Source organism: Zootoca vivipara, chromosome 2 (genome assembly GCF_963506605.1).
Source record: "Zootoca vivipara chromosome 2, rZooViv1.1, whole genome shotgun sequence".
In the NCBI taxonomy this organism is placed as follows: domain Eukaryota; kingdom Metazoa; phylum Chordata; class Lepidosauria; order Squamata; family Lacertidae; genus Zootoca; species Zootoca vivipara.
Window position 1 is genome coordinate 9,589,616 of NC_083277.1, and position 18,496 is coordinate 9,608,111.

The window sequence follows — 18,496 nt, forward strand, 5'->3', positions numbered from 1 at the left end:
CAGAGACGCACGAGCCCCCGCCCCAAAAGGGCTGGCATCTCCTGCCCAGACACCCGCCTTGCCCCAACACGCACACCATCTACTACACACACACCCAAGCACATCCACATACCGTACTACTCCGTGTACACAGATAGCCCACCCGCCCCCCCTTTTCCCAGACTCAAGGTTTCTCCAACCCCCCCCCCCCGGCCGTTTGTCCCTCATACGATGGACACGCCTCCTTCCTCCGGCCTCCTCCACGGCTCTCCTTCCAACATCATGCGGAGGATCCTTGCCCGCCACCCCTGGCCCCAGGTGGTCTTGGTGAGGCCCCCCGCCGCCTCCTGGCCTGGAGCCGCCGCCTTCTTACCTCGTCGTCCTCCGACCAGCCTGCAGCTCCGCCAGCAGCCCAGCACCTCCAGATGCCAACTTGGTGCCGCCAAGGCGGGAAACTGAGGTCTGCTGCTGCGCCTGCGCGCCTCCGGAGGGCGGGCCGCGGGTAAAGAGAAGTGGGCGGGCGCCAGCAGGCTGTACGTGGCGCGTGTAAGAAAAGGAGCAGCACCGGGCCGGCGGCAGCGGTGGGGTGCGGTGGGGGTGGGGCAGGCAGGCTGGCCGGCCGGCCAGCGCCCCCTCCATTTTGGCGCCCTAGGCAACTACCTAGTTTGACAAGCTTGTTCCCTCTTCCATGTGACAGCCCTTGAGATAATTGAAGGTAGCTATCATATCTCTTCTCCATGTCTTCTCCATGCTAAACGTACCTAGCTCCTTCAACTCGTCCTCATAAGGCTGTTTCCAGACCCTTGATCATCTTTGTCGTCCTCCTTCGCACACATTCCAGCTTGTCAACAGCCTTCATAAATTGTGGTGCCCAGAACTGGATACAGTGGAACCTCGGTGTGAATTTTCGGTTTATGAACGCCGCGGACCCATCTGGAACGGATTAATTCACTTTCCATTACTTTTAATGGGAAAGTTCGCTTCAGTTTATGAACGCTTCAGTTTATGAACAGACTTCCGGAACCAATTACACCCATGTTTCAGTTTATGAACGCTTCAGTTTAAGTACTTCGCGGACCCGTCTGGAACGGATTAATCCACTTTCCATTACTTTCAATGGAAAAGTTCGCTTCAGTTTATGAACGGTTACTCCGCGGACCGTCTGGAACGGATTAATCCACTTTCCATTACTTTCAATGGGAAAGTTCGCTTCAGTTTATGAACGCTTCAGTTTATGAACAGACTTCCGGAACCAATTGTGTTCATAAACCGAGGTACCACTGTATAGGAAGATCGCAGAGGTTCCTTCCAGCTCTATGATTTTATGCCTTTGGGTGAGGTTAGCTTTCCCTCCCTCCAAAACACACGTTTCCCCTTTGCTCTAAAAATTGGTCTCTCTGTCCCCCTTCTTCATAAGTGATTTGGGCAGACCTCTTTCTGCTGTTTGCTTAAAAAAAAAATCCTCCCAGCTACATGCCTGCTTAAAATATCTGCGCATGGGCAAAACGCTCTACAGAGAATGAGATTCTAGTCCTCCAAGGGTTAAACCCACAGAGACCTGGTTCCTGGAGAGGCAGGAAATGTCAAAACGGGGACTATAATGTCGGATGCACTTGTATAGTGGTTGTTATTACAGTATTGTTATGATTGTTATTCCCGGAAGGGAAAGAGGCTTCCTGGGATTCCTTCGTGCGGAGAGGAGAGCTTTGTGCGCGTAACGGGCCCGGCAGGAAGGTAAAGGCTGCCCCGCTTGCGAGGAAGGAAGGCCGAGGCCCCTGCTATTTCGGGGAAGGGAAGCCCATAGGGAGGAGGAAGGCGGTGGAAAACATCCAGAAAAGGGCAATAAGAAACGACCAAGGGCTGGGAACGACTTCCCCACCCTGCAAGGAGCAGAGCTTGCAGCTTTCTGGACTCCTTAGTGTAAAGAAAAATATTGCTATTGTTATATTTATTTCTATCCTGATCTTTTCCAACATCGGGGAGGGGAGGAGTGGAATATTCATTAAAATGCAATTAAGCACTATTTAGAATTACAACTAAATAGAGAGGTCAGTAAGAAGCGACATGTTTAGAAAATTATGCATGGCAGGGAGAAAGTGGATAGAAAAAAGTTTTTCACCCCCCACCAAACAAAAAACCACTTTTCTCTTAAGTCCATTTCAGCTTATTGTTGGAAGATGCAGGACAGATTCAGATGCAAAGGGCGGAACATTGAATGTTTATTATTACAGCCAAACGACCAGCATACTCAAACCAATATTTTTGCATAGTTCTTTTCAAAAAGAATAGAAACAATCAAGGTGGAATTTAACAATCAAGCTACTAATTAAGTAGACTTAAAATGTGTATCCGAGGAAATAAGAACTCCATTTAAGAATTTAAAGAATAAGAAAATTTAACTATAAGCTGTAGCGATTTATAACTGTTTGTGCAGCTATGTAATCTTTTGCTTACTTTGACTTGCAATTGCACAAACTATGGGACTCTCTCCCACAGGAGGCAGCGATGGCCATGAACCCTAATAGCTTCAAAAGAGGATCAGATAAATTCATGGAGGAGAGGGCTGTCATGGCTAATAGCCACGATGGCTATGTTCTGTCTCCACAGTTGGAGGGAGCAATGCTTCTGAAAACCAGTTTCTGGAGAGTGCTCTTGTACTCAAACCCAGCTTCTGCATTTCCCAGAAGAGGCATCTGGTTGGCCCCTGTCAATCAATCAATCAGTCAATCAATTTTTATTGTATATAGCCAAAGGCCTTTACAATGGACAACAGAGAATAAAAGGACTCTTTCATCTAACCTTTTTGTGGAAAAAGTTCAGAGTAGAGCAAGGCACAAGTAAGGGATTTGTGTGTTGAAACCAACCAGGCTCCTGTTTTCTAAAGTTACTGTTAAAAGGCAGAGACTAAATTATTTTATTTATTTATTGAAATTAATTTATATCTTCCCCCTTCTTGCTGAAAGAGCGCAGGGTGGCAAGTACATCAACATTTCAAAAACAAAACTGGAAAACAGTTAAAGCGTTCTGAAGACAATTGCAATAAGAAACTTCTAAAAGCAGGTACAGTTAAAAACATGACTAAAAACATTTATTTCATCCAGTGTGCTCAAGAATGACAGTAGTCATCGCACAACAAAGGCCTGAGTAAACAGGAATGTTTTAAATTTCCTCCTAAAAGTTAAGAGTGATAGAGACAGGTGCACCTCACTAGGGAGGTCATTCCACAACTGGGGAGCCACTTATGGAAAGGCCCTGTCGCAGGGCAGCACCAATAGGGCAGCCCCTGGTTGCAGCAGCACCAGGAAAGCCTCACCTGCCAGTTGTAAGATCTGAGATGACTGGAAAGGCACTGTTTTAAGTACTTGGAGTTCCAAGCCATTTAGGGATTTATGTGCTGGTACTGCCACCTTGAATGGGGTCCAGTAGCTCAAGTGCAGTGCTTTCAGGATTGGTATCACAAGGTCCCATTGGCTGCTCACTCACCAACCTAGCAGCCACATTCTGCACTTGCTGCAGCCTCCAGACCCTTCTTTCTACCGTAGTTATTTACATGGTCCAAAAATATGGGTCAGCTCGGAAGCGTTAAAGCCGTGAAACACGCATGAGTTTCCCAAAGGATGATACTTTTCTCGTCACCTTTCCTTCTCTACCCTGCCCGCAAATGGGGACATGAATGACACAATTTCACTGCTGCCCCTAGACCCAGACTCTCTTTCCTCACTTTTGTCTCCCCCACAGGCAGAACAATGGCATCAGGGGTGCAGTCTGGGCCATAACTTCCTTGTGGCGCAGCGGAAGGAGCTGCCATGCACTCATCTCAGGTAGGAGAGGCATCCTTGTGGAGAGAGGTTGGGGCATAGCTGCCAAGTTTTCCCTTTTCTCGCGAGGAAGCCTATTCAGCATAAGGGAATTTCCCTTTAAAAAAGGGAGAACTTGGCAGCTATGGGTTGGGGTCACCTTGGGGGTGTTAGAGCTTCAAGGAATGTGCCTCTTTAGCTTTTGTTCCTAGGAGATGTCAAGTTGACCAAGTAAGGCTATGAACTCTGCAGTATCCCTTGCATGATGCCTTGAGTCCTGCAGAAAAAAATTAGGAAGTGCACACAAACCACCCGGTTGGTTCTTCCCCTTTCAAACTGGGAGCCCTGTTTAATACACAGAGATTTTTGTGTACATGGGAGTACATTTCTGAGTATAGGCCATTATGGTGTGTTGTTGTTTTTCCCAGCAGTTGGTGTCCTTTGAAGCAGTGGTTGTGTATTTCAGCAAGGGGGAGTGGGATCTCCTGGGTCCAAGCCAAAGAGCTCTCTACAAGGAAGTCATGCTGGAGAATTATGAGAGTGTGGCCTCTCCAGGTAAGGATGTTTATTCATTTGTTGAGAAAAAGAAAATAAAGCACCGTTGTCATTGTCAGACCACTTCCTGGTGAAGTTTGGGCTTCCATTTCCAATTTCCGGTAGGGATGAGGGACCAGTTAGGATGGATGGTCTGCACCTATGGAGTGCAATGGATTCCTGAATGCTTTGGGGGATTTTTTCAATGGTTAGAGCTGGTGACTCACCACGGAATAGCATAATACAGAGGAGCGTGGATATGATCACTTCTGAGCAGCCTTTCCGATGCTGTGGAGTATGTCTGGCTACCTGGTATACTGGGGAGCTACGTGTCATGAAACTAGCTAGCCAGATGATGGCTACAATGCAAGTGGCAAAAGTCCCACTATGGTTATGAGCTAGAGAACACAACCGTGTCTGCCGTGTGGCAGTGAAACTGTGAAGAGGGTATACTTCACTGCTTCCATTGCATCCTTCAGTAATTGCCTAATAATGCCCAATTCTTTTTCTTTGTAACATCCTAATTGGGAGTGGCAGAAGGCCCTAGACTGGAGTCTGGATACAGTGGTGGACTGGATGAGAACAAATAAACTGAATCTGAATCCTGACAAGACAGAGGCTTGGTGGATGAGTGTCCTGAGTCTAGGAAGTCAGTAACTGACCTTCCTTGGATGTTGTTGCACTTTCTCTGAAGGAGCAAGTGCGCAATTTGGGGGTGCTCCTGGATCCGGCTCTGTCCCTAGAGACACAGGTCCTTGGTGGCTTGGAGTGCCTTTAACCAACTTTCGTTGGTAAGACACCCACTTTCTAACTGTTCTTACTATGTTGTGTACCTCAACTCCTATATATGGAAGGCAATTAATGAATGAGATAATGGCTGAATATTTTGTCTGTTTCTTTGAAAGAAATTCCCAAACCAGACCTCATCTCTCGTCTGGAAGGAGGTGAAGATCCATTTGTCTGGAACTGCGAGGAAGTAGAGAGATTGGCAGGTATGTGCTTCAGTTTGTGGTGGGACCAGGTCTTGTCTGGGTATTCAGGCAGATTCCTTGATGATCTTGCTTTTTAAACTTGTCAGGGGTAATCAGTCTTGATGTCTAATGAAATCCTTGATTTTGGCTGTGAAGTCCTAACAAAATGGGCTTTTTTGTATGTTTATTTTTCTCCAAGGAGGTGATCAGTACAACACTGAAAACTATAGTGAGCCAGCAGGAACACCCAAGCAGAAAGCAAGAAAGGAGATGCTTGGAAGTCCATCAGGACAAAAGAGACCTGAGGGAAATCAAAGAAAGAATGGAAGGAAAGAATCCTCTACTTCTCTGGGTGCTGATGACCTTGAACTTCTGAACCCAGAATATCACCAAAGAAAGCAACTGAAAAAGTGTCCCATCTTTGGGGAAATGATCAAAGATAAATCAGTACTAAATAGATACCACAGAACCCCCACTGGGGTGAAACTATATGATTGTATGAAATGTGGGAAGAGCTTTAGAGATAGGGGAACTCTCACTAGACACTGCAAAACCCACACCGGGGAGAAACCATACAAGTGCATGGAGTGTGGAAAGAGCTTTAGAGATAGGGGTAGTCTTACTGAACACAAAAGAACTCACACAGGGGAGAGACCATATAAATGCTTAGTATGTGGGAAAAGCTTCAGTGCAAATGGAAACCTTAAAGCACATAAAAGAATCCACACCGGGGAGAAACCATACAAGTGCATGGAGTGTGGAAAGAGCTTCAGAAACAGTGGAACTCTTAGTGAGCATGAAAGAACTCACACAGGGGAGAAACCATATAAATGCTTGGTATGTGGGAAAAGCTTCAGCGTGAGTGGAAGCCTTAAAACACATGAAAGAAAGCACACAGGGGAGAAACCATACATATGTATGGAATGTGGAAAGAGCTTCCGTGACAGTGGGAATCTTGTCATACATGCAAGAACCCACACAGGAATGAGACCATATAAGTGCGAAGAGTGTGGAAAAAGTTTTAGTGTGAATGGAAGTCTTACTAAACATAAAAGAATCCACACAGGAGAGAAACCATATAAATGTATGGCATGTGGAAAGAGCTTCCGTGATGGTGGAACTCTTAGAAAACATGAAAGAACCCACATGAATGTATAGACTAGAAAACGTTCAGCACTGGTGGAAGCCTTTATATACTTTGAGGGGGATTCCCCATCTAAGAGAAAAACCATATAAATGCAGAGTTTGTGGAAATACTTCTGTTCATTGAAGCCTTGCTTCACATCAGAGAACCCCCATAGGGAAACCATAAAAATCCATGCCGCGTTGAAAGAACTTGAGAAACAAATGTTTAATACACATTTTTTAAAAAATACATGGGAGAAAGTTATCTAAGTTACATTTCTCACATCATGGTTAGGAGCTAGGTTGTCAACTGAATTTATATTCTCGTCAGAATGGACGCATCTGGTGGGGCTACTGGTCCAGTGTTAATTTATATAGTCCCATAGTATTATTATAAGCCCTTTAATATAGACATCATATATATATATATATATATATATATATATATATATATATATATATATATATGGACAGTAATATAAACAGTAAAAAGCATTAAAGAGTCCTTCAGATCTTCCTAATATCTCTTTTATTCTTCAAGTAAAATAAGGCAGGCCACATTTTGAATCCATGATAAAAACTCACAAATTCAGTGTTGGCAAACCTTTCCCATTTGAGTAGTGTAGTGGTTAAGAGCAGTGGACTCGTAATCTGGTGAACTGGGTTTGATTCCCTGCTCCTCCACATTCAGCTACTGGGTGACCTTGGGCTAGTCACACTTCTCTGAAGTCTCTCAGCCTCACTCACCTCACAGAGTGTTTGTTGTGGGGGAGGAAGGGAAAGGAGATTGTTGGCCACTTTGAAACTCCTTTGGGTAGTGATAAAGCGGGATATCAAATCCAAACTCCTCTTCCTCCCTGCTCACTCCATTTGCTTGCTGAACTTCAGGTTGGCTACTAGATTTCTCTTCTGCAGCTTTTTGGAGCCCAGCTGACCTTTCACCCTCTCAGAGAGTTTTAAGCTGTTTTTCCCCCATTTCCCTCTGAACCAGTCCTTTTGCATATGGGGCTTCAGGAATAATTTTCATCAGGCTTAGCTTTTTGTAGTTTTTAGCATGAAATAAGAATAGTGTCTGTCTCTGTGTGTATACATATATAATTTGCCCTCCCCATTTAAGCTCTTTGTATCCTAGATTCACCTCTTAAATCTCCAAAGAATCCACAGAACCTTTCAAACTCCTGCTTACATAGGTAGTTATAAAATTCAACGTTTTTTTAAAAGTGACTGAATAGAGGAAATATAGCAGGGGCACTGACCAGTTTGATCTGTTGGGAGTAATTTAGTAAACGAAATCATGACTAGTTTGTATACCATATGGCTTCTAATAGACATTTTATTCAATGCTTCAAAATTTCCTTCTATTTCAGTATACTGTAATTATTTTGTGTCCTGTATAATGCTTGTATCCTGTTTTCCCCCCTTGCATTCACAGTTTTCCTTTCCCAGGATTCATTTTTTGTGCAACGTGCATATTACTGTTTTTGATAATTATTATGATGTAGATGTCCTTCATAAACTGAAATTCACTTATTTCCTGCTATTGTAGTTTAAATACATTATACAAGCTGATTTCAGCTTCTGGTCAGAAACCTTCCTGTGGACTGGGGCAGATTAAGGACCTCACTGTCGAATGTCACCAAGCCTAATGGTGTTTTTGCTGACCACATGCTACACCTGAACTTGTGTACAGGGGAGTGATATTTTAAGATCTTTGGCCCAGAGTCGTGACGTGATATGCGATAGGAAGTTGCACTGTACATCTATACTGGGGTATTGGGGTGTGTGGAATTTTTCAACTTTCAAATTCAAAAAATGAGGGATGCTAAAAAGTTGTAACATGACTTGAGAATTCAAAAGATATTTTGGTTAAATTGATATAATTTGCTTGGTAAGCAAAATGTGTGTAAAATTGCATAGAAATTATTAAAAATGATTGCTAAGTACTTGCTATTATTATTATTATTATTATTATTATTATTAAGCTTTGCCTGACATTTTCAGAAAGTAAAAATAACATTCTTTGGTTTTCCGACAGCAGTTTATGTGCTTCTTTACCAAACGTAGACTCACCGAGGTAAATGTTGTCCAATCACAAAAAGAACAGCAGACTTTAATTTCTTACAGCCAAAAACATTTTTAAAAGACCCATCACTGAAGAACTCTGCAAAAATTTATTGGGACCTTGCAGTGATGGCAAAAACTTAACATAATAGATCCAAAGATGGGATAATAGATCCCAAATAGATGGGATTGGGGTGTGTGTGTGTGTCAAGATTGGATATATTTATGTAGTACTGTATTGTAAGAGACAGAGATTTATTTCCTTTATTTGTTACGGGTTTAACATGTTTTGAAAAAAGGAGACAAATAATTATCATTATATTATATATTCATTTATAATTCTGGGTTCAATTACCCTGAGTTGGAAAGCAGAACTCCATCTGTTTGCACATATATGCTTTGTGGCTGAGCTGCTCCCTGGTTTGCCGGATGCATAAATTTGATGTATAAATGCACCAAAAGCAACCACAACCCTGCAACTTTCCATCTGGAACGAAGAACGACGTGCGCGCAGGGCGCCGCTTTGCGCACAGGGAGGAGATGCAGCCCTGCGAGGGTTAAACAAACTGAGCTCCTAGAGAGGCAGGAAGTTTTGAAACCGGGGGAAGGCCTTCGCCGACGCACCTCCATTTGGATTTGGAGGAAAGAAGCTCGTCGTCGGGATTCCCAGGAGACGAAAGAGGCGATGAGGTGCCACGCGGAGGGTGGCGGTGGGAGACCCGGAGCTTGAATTTGGGGGAGGAATCTGGGGAGGGGAGGGGAGGGGAGTCGTCTTAATGGGTGAGGCCATAGCTGTCAAGTTCTCCCTTTTTTAAAGGGAAATTCCCTTATGCTGAATGGGCTTCCTCGCGAGAAAAGGGAAAACTTGACAGCTATGGTTGAGGCTGATGCGCCCAAATCCAGCTGCAAAAGGAGGCGCCCCTCAACAGCTGCACGAGTCTCTTGGAAGCCTCTCTTTCCCCTTGTTCTGGGCGACCGTGGTTTTTATTCAGGCGGAGGAAGGGAAAGGCCCTTGGGTGGTGGTGGGTCTGGAAAAAAGGGTTTTCCCTGTCACCCCACCCCCACTCATAACCAACATTTAGAAAATGTTGTGGCTGGGGAGGCCCGGCCAGATGGGGGTATATTATTATTATCATCATCATCATTAAATGTTGATGCTCCCAATCCCAGATACACGTTGTGAATACCCTCAAATTAGATACCTATTCCCTCCCCACTCCGCTTGTGCTTTTGTATAATAAAAACAGCTTCTTATGTTCCTCTGCACGTGGGGAAGTTTTCAATGTTTGCCTCTAGGCTTGCGGGAATGGGAAGGCTTTGTAGAAACAGGAGTGGATAGAATACGACATCAATATGTTTGGATTGATTGAGGGTGTGTGTGTGTGTGTGTGTGTGAGAGAGAGAGAGAGAGAGAGAGAGAGAGAGAGAGAGAGAGAAGAGAGTCCCAGGCAGGACAATATGGAATAAATTAAAAGGAGGGCGAAGTAAAATGGATTTTATTTATGTGGTCCAAAAGCCATGAAACCAGAGGGTGAAAGTCCTGCCCTCACCATTCAGCTGAAATGTGAATAACTCCACTTCTCAGTTGCCCCCAGTTTGGGGCTTTCCTTCCAGCCATGTCCCAGAGATGGCCTGGTTTACCCCTTCTTTCTCTCCCTCTACCCCCCATGACAGAGCAATGGCATCAGAGGCCCAATCTGGATCATCGCTTCCTGGAGCTGGAGTGGAAACTTCTGCCATGGACCCATCTCAGGTAAGAGGCAGGCTCCTTGTGGAGACAGGCAGGGCACAGCCTGGGTGCCTCCCTCTGTGTTGAGCTGCAAGGTTTGCAGGAAACGTGTGCTGCCCCTTTTCTGCTGCTGCTGCTGCTACAAAATGTCTAGGTGACCCAACTTAAGCTATGAACTCTTGCGTGATATCTACAGTCCTGCAGAAAAAAATTTAAAGCTTTCCTAGCTGGATTTTGCAAAGCTCTCTGCCATTGGTGTGTCCATTTTGCATTATTATGTTTTGTACAACACCTCAGGATGTACAGTGGTACCTTGGTTCTCAAACTTAATCCGTTCCAGAAGTCTGTTCCAAAACCAAAGCGTTCCAAAACCAAGGTGCACTTTCCCATGCAAAACGGATTAATCTGTCCACACTTTTAAAAACAACCCCTAAAACAGCAAATTAACATGAATTTTACTATCTAACGAGACTATTGATCCATAAAATGAAAGCAATAATCGTTGTACTTTACTATAAAATAAATAAGACAGTATTGTAGATGATAAAAATTAAAATCAATTTTTTCTTACCTGCGTTGTTTCAATGGGGGTCTTTTATCCATTTCCACAGTCACACAATCAATCAATCAATCAGTAGCTGAACTGGGTTCCACACAGTCACAAAAACAAATTAACCGAAAAAGCCTCAAAAACAAAAGCGCAAAATATATAGCAAAAACAAAAGCTCCAAACTTAATCCATTCTGGAAGTCCATTTGACTTCTGAAATGTTTGAAAACCAAAGTGCAGCTTCTGATTGGTGCAGGAACCCTGGAAACAATAGCTGGCAGCCGCATTGGACGTTCGGCTTCTGAAAAACGTTTGAAACCCGAAACACTTGCTTCCAGGTTTTCGGCGTTTGAGAACCAAGGCACCACTGTAGGTAGAAAGTGATTAACAAATAACATTATTAATAATAGCAAGAGCAATAAAGCTACCAGGTTAGCCCTTTTATTTTCATGCTGGGAGCCATGTCAGATATACGTTTATTATCTACATAAGAGTTCATTTCTGAGTAGAGAATCTATCTTTTCCTTTCAGCGGCTGGTGTCCTTTGAGGAGGTGGCCGTGTATTTCAGCAAGGGGGAGTGGGATCTCCTGGGCCCCTGCCAGAGAGCTCTCTACAAGGAAGTGATGCTGGAAAACTATGCAAATGTAATGTTTCTGGGTAAGGATGTCTTGTCCCTTGGTTGACAGGTGCTGTTGTTAATGCATCTTACGTAGATTTGGATCTATAAATACTGTTGGATAAATACTGTTACAGGCTGACTTAAATCTGTAGGCAGACAGCAGTGCAACAGAACAGACCTGCTGCTCTAACTGTTAGGACAGTTCATAACTGTCCCAACTGCCATAACTGCCTCAGGCACATGACGTCACATTCTACAGCCCTTGTGAGCATTAACCCTTTCCTTAGCATTTGGGTTGCTTTCATTGCTATAGGGCGGCAATGACCAGGGCCAGAATAATCCTGGTCAGGCCATGCAGGCCCTAAAAGCAAGAGGAACTCCATTTTCTAAATCTCTCTGCCTCTGATAGAAAGTAAACCAGACAGCACTTTGCACACAGGCACAGCATGTTTGCACATCTAATGCAAAGATCTAACCACACACAGCACTTCTGAGAAACTCTAGCAAACTAGACAGGGCCTGTTTCAACCCACTGTCAGAGGATGTAGCCCTGCCACAAAACCGCAGTTACACGTGTATGAAAGTACCAGGTACATAACGCCACTTAGTGGAGTTAGGTAAATGACTTTGCATCTTGGGGTGCTCTCTCTTGATTGGTTGATGAAGTACTGCAGAAAGGCTGGCCTTCACTCTGTCAAAAAGGTATAAAAGCACTCTGTGTATGCCCATGGGTTGGGCAGAATGAGAAACTCATTCTCACTGCCACCATTTATTGCAATAAATGTTTTAATAAATCTGTTTTATAATATGTACAACTGCCTGAGATTTCGTCTGGTCAATTTGGGAAGCCAATCATCCACCTTACATTGCGAAGTCTTCATGTATCGCTTCAGGGGCTTCCCAGAGGCAGTTTGTTGGCCATGGAGGGAATGCTGGACACCATGTTGAGAGGTGTCCCAAAAATTGAAGCAGCTGCTGCTGTTGCTGCTACGTTACCAATGAACTGGACTTAATGAACATTGAGTGCCAGGTGGATCCCATTGAGCCCAGTCGCCCCCATCATACTCAACAAGAAGGGGATGCAGTGGACTACTCCCCCATTACATTTGGGAGGGGTCAGATCCTGGGTGAATTTGAAACGCTTGAATATTTTGTGGTTATTAGACTGCCTTGTTTCTTTGAAAGAAACCCCCAAATCAGACCTCTGGCTAGAGAAAGGGGAAGATCCGCTTCTGAGGGACTGTGATTGACTCTGTGATGGGCCAGTTCTTGTCTGGGTGTTCAGGGCATTCCTTAATTCTGTGTTTAAACTCCTGGTAGACATAACTTGTGGCTTCCTCCTTCCCACTGATGAGGTGATTTGAAACACAATAGGTCTCTCTTAGTTAAAACTAGGGAACCATTGGCTCTCTAGATGTTGCAGAACTACAGCTCCCATCAGCCCCAGCAAGAATGTCCAGTGGCTTGGGCCTGATGAACCAAGGCTTCTTTTAGGTTCTGCTCACCTTCCTTACGGGACAGTCTGTTTTCCCTCCCTCTTTCAGTGTTTAGGTTCCATTTCCCCATTAGATCTTGGATTCCAGGGTTGAGTATTTGACACATACACACAACCTTTTGAATTTCCTTGTCAGAGCAGCTAGCAAAAACAGAGAACTCTTTTGCAAACAAAGGCACATGCCTTCACACCCTACTTTAAAACAGAGGTGAAGACCCTCTGGCACACAGGCCCAATTAGGCCAGCAAGACCACCCCATATGGCCCACTGGTCTGCTTGGGTTAAACCATGCCCACCTTCCCTGCAGCCGACAATCAGCTGATGGGTGGCACCTCCAAAGTGCTGTGCGTAGGGGTTATTGTGATGTCAGGAGATTGACAAGTGAATGGCCCCATCCACCTGTCAAAGTTGACCCATTGGGACTAGGAGAGGTAAGTATTGGGGACCACTTCCCTATCCCTTCAGTGATAACCATTTTTATTTGCTCGTCTCATTCCCCATTTGCTGCACCGGAATATCTCCAGCCTGCTTTGGACTATGTAACTGTGGTGTTTATCACCATCTTTCAAAAAAATTATGACCCATTTAATAGAATCCATAGAAGAGTTATCTTTTTTCAGTTTGGTGTGTCCCTTCTTCTCCTGGCCTTCTTGCAGTTTCACCCCCCCCCCACTTTACATAACCTTGTGGAACCCCATTTCATTGTTATATCGGGGGGGGGGGGAAATAATCCACACATGTACACCCTTCTGTGTCTTGTTTAATCAATGGGAAATAAATAAGAAAGGCATTAATGCTGCTGAGTAACAGATTCAAAAGGTGACATAGGTTTCGGCAGGGTGTCCAGAGAGGGGAGGGGACAACCTAGGAAATCAGAGAAAAGAAAAGGGTAATTGGGCTTGATAACTCGTGTCGCTTTTAGCATTGAAGTCCTAATAGGAAATATGTGTTTTCTTTTTATCTCCAAATAGCTGATCAGCGGGACAAGAGTTATAGTGAGCCACTGCAAACAGGCCAGCATAAAGCAGGAGAAGAGATGTTTGGACATCAAAGGGAGGGAAATAGGCTAGAAGGATACCGATCGAAGAATGGGAGGAATAATTTTTCTATTTCTCAAGGTGCAGATGACCATGAAGTCCCAAACCCAGAAGACCACAAAAGAAATCAACTGAAAAAGTGGATAGTGTATGGGGAAATATGCGAAGATAAATCTGTGTTAAATAGACATTCCAGAACCCACACAGGGCAGATCCTATATAAATGCACAGAATGTGGAAAGAGCTTCAACAAGAGAGGAAACTTCATTGTACATCAAAGAACTCACACAGGGGAGAAACCTTTTAAATGCATGGAGTGTGGAAAAAACCTCAGTGATAGGAGAAGTCTCATTGTACATCAAAGAATCCACACAGGGGAGAAACCATATGAATGCCTGGAGTGTAGAAAGAGCTTCAGTGATAGAAGAAGTCTTTTTGTACATCAGAGAACCCACACAGGGGAGAAACCATATAAGTGCATGGAGTGTGGAAAGAGCTTCACGGTGCATCGTAGCCTTACTTCACATCAAAGAACCCACACAGGAGAGAAACCATATCAGTGTATGGAATGTGGACACAGTTTTATTGATAGAGGGTATCTTGCTAGGCATCAAAGAAGACACACAGGAGAGAAACCCTATAAATGTATGGAATGTGGAAAGAGCTTCATTGAAAGGGGAAATCTTGCAAGGCATCAAAGAAATCACACAGGAGAGAAACCATATCAGTGCATGGAGTGTGGAAAAAGCTTCAGTGATTCACGAGCTTGTTCTAAACATCAAAGAACCCACACAGGGGAGAAGCCATATCAATGCAAGGAGTGTGGAAAAAGGTTCACTCATAATGGAAGCCTTAATGTACATTTGAGAACCCACACAGGGGAGATGCCGTATGAATGCTTGGTGTGCACAAAGACCTTCACACAGAAAGGTCACCTTATTTCACACCAGAGAACCCACACAGGAGAGAAACCCTATAAATGCTTGGTGTGTGGAAATACCTTCACTCAGAGAAGTAACCTTATTTCACATCAAAGAACACACACAGGGGAGAAACCATATCAATGCACGGAATGTGGAAAAAGCTTTAGTGATAGGAGAAGTCTTACTGTGCATCGAAACACCCACACAGGGCAGAAACCACATGAATGCACAAAGTGTGAAAAGAGCTTCAGTGATAGGAGAAGTCTTATTGTACACCAGAGAACCCACACAGGGGAAAAACCATATAAATGTATGGAGTGTGGGAAAGGTTTTTGTGAAAGAGTGTATCTTGTTAAGCATGAAAGAAGGCACACAGGAGAGAAGCCGTATCAATGCTTGGTGTGCACAAAGACCTTCACACAGAAAGGTCACCTTATTTCACACCAGAGAACCCACACAGGAGAGAAACCCTATAAATGTTTGGTGTGTAGAAAGGCCTTCGCTCAAAGAAGTAACCTTATTTCACATCAAAGAATGCACGTAAGTGAGAAACCATAAAAATGTATGGAATGTCAGAAGAACTCTAGCAAAAACAGAAACCTTACTATAATTCACAGAATAAGGAGGGAGAAACTTGTCCTAGTGCTATTTTTCTTACTTGGTGGCCGGCCAACTTAATTGGTATCAAGGGTATAGCTGGTATAAAAGCAGGGTCCGCAGCACAGCCATATTGATTCCAGAAAGGCACTGATGCAATGGAAGACCAGTTAGTACCAGGAACTGGGAGAGAACCTGAAACTAAGCCAAAGGTTCCCAATAGCATTGAAGGAATTGAACATTTAAAATAAGTAAACAATGTATACAGTTGAGTTTGGGAATTTGGAGTTGTATCCATTTCTGCTCATGCAACAAGACCTCGCCTTCCTCTCCCCAACTGCTCCTAACATCTATTGTGTTTGGGGCAAATTTTGAGAGAGCCTGGGGCAGAGATCTGAAGTCCCAGAAAAGAACTTAGAAATTGGGGGGACATGACATAGGTTTGTTTCCTTATTTTTTCCTGGTTTCCATCAATATTTTGGAAACAAATGACGAAGTGTGGGGAGGGCAGATTCCAGAGTTTATCCAGGCCTCCACATCTCTAGCCTGGGAGTGGGGCTGCAGGGGAAGGGAGAGGGGAGTTCTGTTGCTTAAGTGGAACAGCAGCCTTGGGTGCAACATCATGTAGTTAATTGGCTTCCTGGAGTGGAAGGGTCATAGCTCAGTGGAATAGCACCTTGCAAGCAGAAGCACACAGGTTCAATCCCTGACATCTCAGAATGTCTCCACCCTCATCTTTCACTGAGGTCCAGCTCCGAGGACCTTCTGGCGGTTCCCTTCCTGCAAGATATGAGGTTACAGGGAACCAGGCAGAGGACCTTCTCACTGGTGGCGCCCGCCCTGTGGAACACCCTCCCATCAGATGTCAAACAGATAAACAACTATGGCTTTTAGAAGACATCTGAAGGCAGCCCTGTTTAGGGAAGTTTTTAATGTTTGATATTGAATTGCTTTTTATTTTGTTGGGAGTACCCAGAGTGGCTGAGGAAACCCAGCCAGATGGACGGGGCATAAATAATAAATTATAACCTTGCAGGGTTTCGAAGTACACAAGGGACTCCCTTTGGCTTCCAGGCTAGACCTTGCATCTCGAGTAGATCCCTGATGGGGAAGCTTTCTTACGGCTACACTTCCACTCTTATTGGCTCTGAATGTCAGTTGGTAGGTGCAAGGTAGCTTGGGATGCTGTGGTGATCTTTGTCGCTTTGTAACGGAAATATATCACCTCCCCAAACAGGAAAGGATTTGACGGAAATATCCTGAATCTAGGATGAGAGATTCCCATGTGATGATGGAGTCCCATTACGTGATGATGCTTGTCCTGCCTTAATACACGTGGGTCCGTGGCATTCTTATAAGCTCTTTATACAGATTTCTTTAAAAAGTGAATATAAACAGTAGTATAAAGAACCGAAAACACCAGAGTCTTTCATACACTCCTAATCTTCAACACCCAAAGAGGCCCTCCTTCTTCCTCTGAGCCTGCCAGTCCATGTCTGATCCAAATTGGGCCACAGGGAAGGAACTGGGTTGCTTAAAAAATTAAAATGTATGTAATTGTTTTGGCCAAAAACAATTTGGCCACCTCATGAGAAGAGAAGAATCCTTGGAAAAGACCCTGATGTTGGGAAAGATTAAGGGCACTAGGAGAAGGGGATGACAGAGGACGAGATGGTTGGACAGTGTTCTCGAAGCTACCAACATGGGTTTGACCAAACTGCGGGAGGCAGTGCAAGACAGGAGTGCCTGGCGTGCTATGGTCCATGGGGTCACAAAGAGTCGGACACGACTAAACGACTAAACAACAACAATTGTTTTGGGGATTATGGGATTCATAGGCTTCCTGAGTAGTAGCATTGCCTAACTAGAAAAGGAAGCTACTAATTAATATTGCTTATCTGCAAACAAACTGTGTCTAACATAAGATGGAGTTAATGGTTTTTGCTTTAAAGCTCCGAAATGTTTGTACATTGAAATGCAGGACAAAAAGTAACTCCAGGTTATAAACCTGCATTGACATTTAGATCTGGAGGATCTCACAAAGTGAAAGAGTCACCATATCGGAGAATGAAGAAAGCAAGACTTTAATGGTGACTGTTAGGGGATCATTGGGTGTACATTTGCTCCAGATGCACATTTGCTCAATTTTGGGAATGGCTTTTTCTGTACGTAACCATTCTTATGTTAAACCTTTCCCCCTAAGAACCGCCTTTTCTAAACTTACAGTAAATCTTTTAACTTAATTCATAAAACTGTGTCGTCTCTTAATTTATATCCACCCCTAAGCCAAACCTCATACTCTACCACGAAGTGTTCTCGAAGAGACAGAAGAAGTATATTTAACTACTGTATTGTTTATTTTAGGATGTTTAGTGAAAGGCAGCCTGGCAAAATAAAGACATTTCACCTGGTAGCAGCAAAAAGGCTTCCCAAGATGTTTTGGGCTACGTGTTGCTTCAGCCGGACATGGAAATGATTTCATTAAGGGAGAAAATGTACTGTAGCTTGTGTTTCCTCACTGGCTCTGAGAAAGTTGATGAAAATAATGAACACAAATAAGAAGCAAAGGCCTGAGGAGGCAACAAGTACAGCATTCTGGGTAATCTCTGTAAAAGGAGATGGCCCCAGATTCATGCTCTAAAATGGGTGGCAAACATTTTTTGGGCCTGAGGGTCATATTCAGGTGTGGGTGTGAATTAAGGCTGGTGTCATGGGTCCAGCTCAGAAAACTTGTGGTCTGTCAAGAGCGTCTGAGGACTAGATGGGACCAGAAGGCCCATTTGGCCCCTGGAGCTGAAGTTCCCTATTCCTTCTCTAAAAAGATGGGTCCCTCAGGCTTGGGGTTACATGAGACAAAAGGTATACTACCGGTAGTTGTTTCCAGTGTGGCAATATTAAATACACTCTTGAAGCACACATTTTTTGGGGTGTGGGTGTGTTCCCCATTGAATAAAGCACTGTAAACTGTGGGCCATTGTAATGGATTGCTTTGAAGTCATTTCTGCACCAAGCAAAGTAAATTTTGGGCCCCCAATTCCCCCCTCCCCACCCCATATTTTGCCCTACAAGCGCCTGCCGT

The 18,496-nt window shown here is 44.1% G+C and overlaps 1 protein-coding gene across 1 annotated transcript; it reads left to right on the forward strand.

Moving 5' to 3' along the window:
* The first annotated feature begins 1,493 nt into the window (after positions 1-1,493).
* Positions 1,494-18,429, forward strand: LOC118080239 (zinc finger protein 665). Its single transcript, XM_060270934.1, is given in 10 exon segments — positions 1,494-1,713; positions 3,718-3,800; positions 4,205-4,331; positions 5,216-5,302; positions 5,481-6,433; positions 8,471-8,480; positions 8,878-9,157; positions 10,142-10,220; positions 11,277-11,403; positions 13,832-18,429. Coding segments are annotated over 9 exon segments (3,345 nt in total). The 5' UTR covers positions 1,494-1,713; positions 3,718-3,785; the 3' UTR covers positions 15,499-18,429.
* Positions 18,430-18,496: the final 67 nt, after the last annotated feature.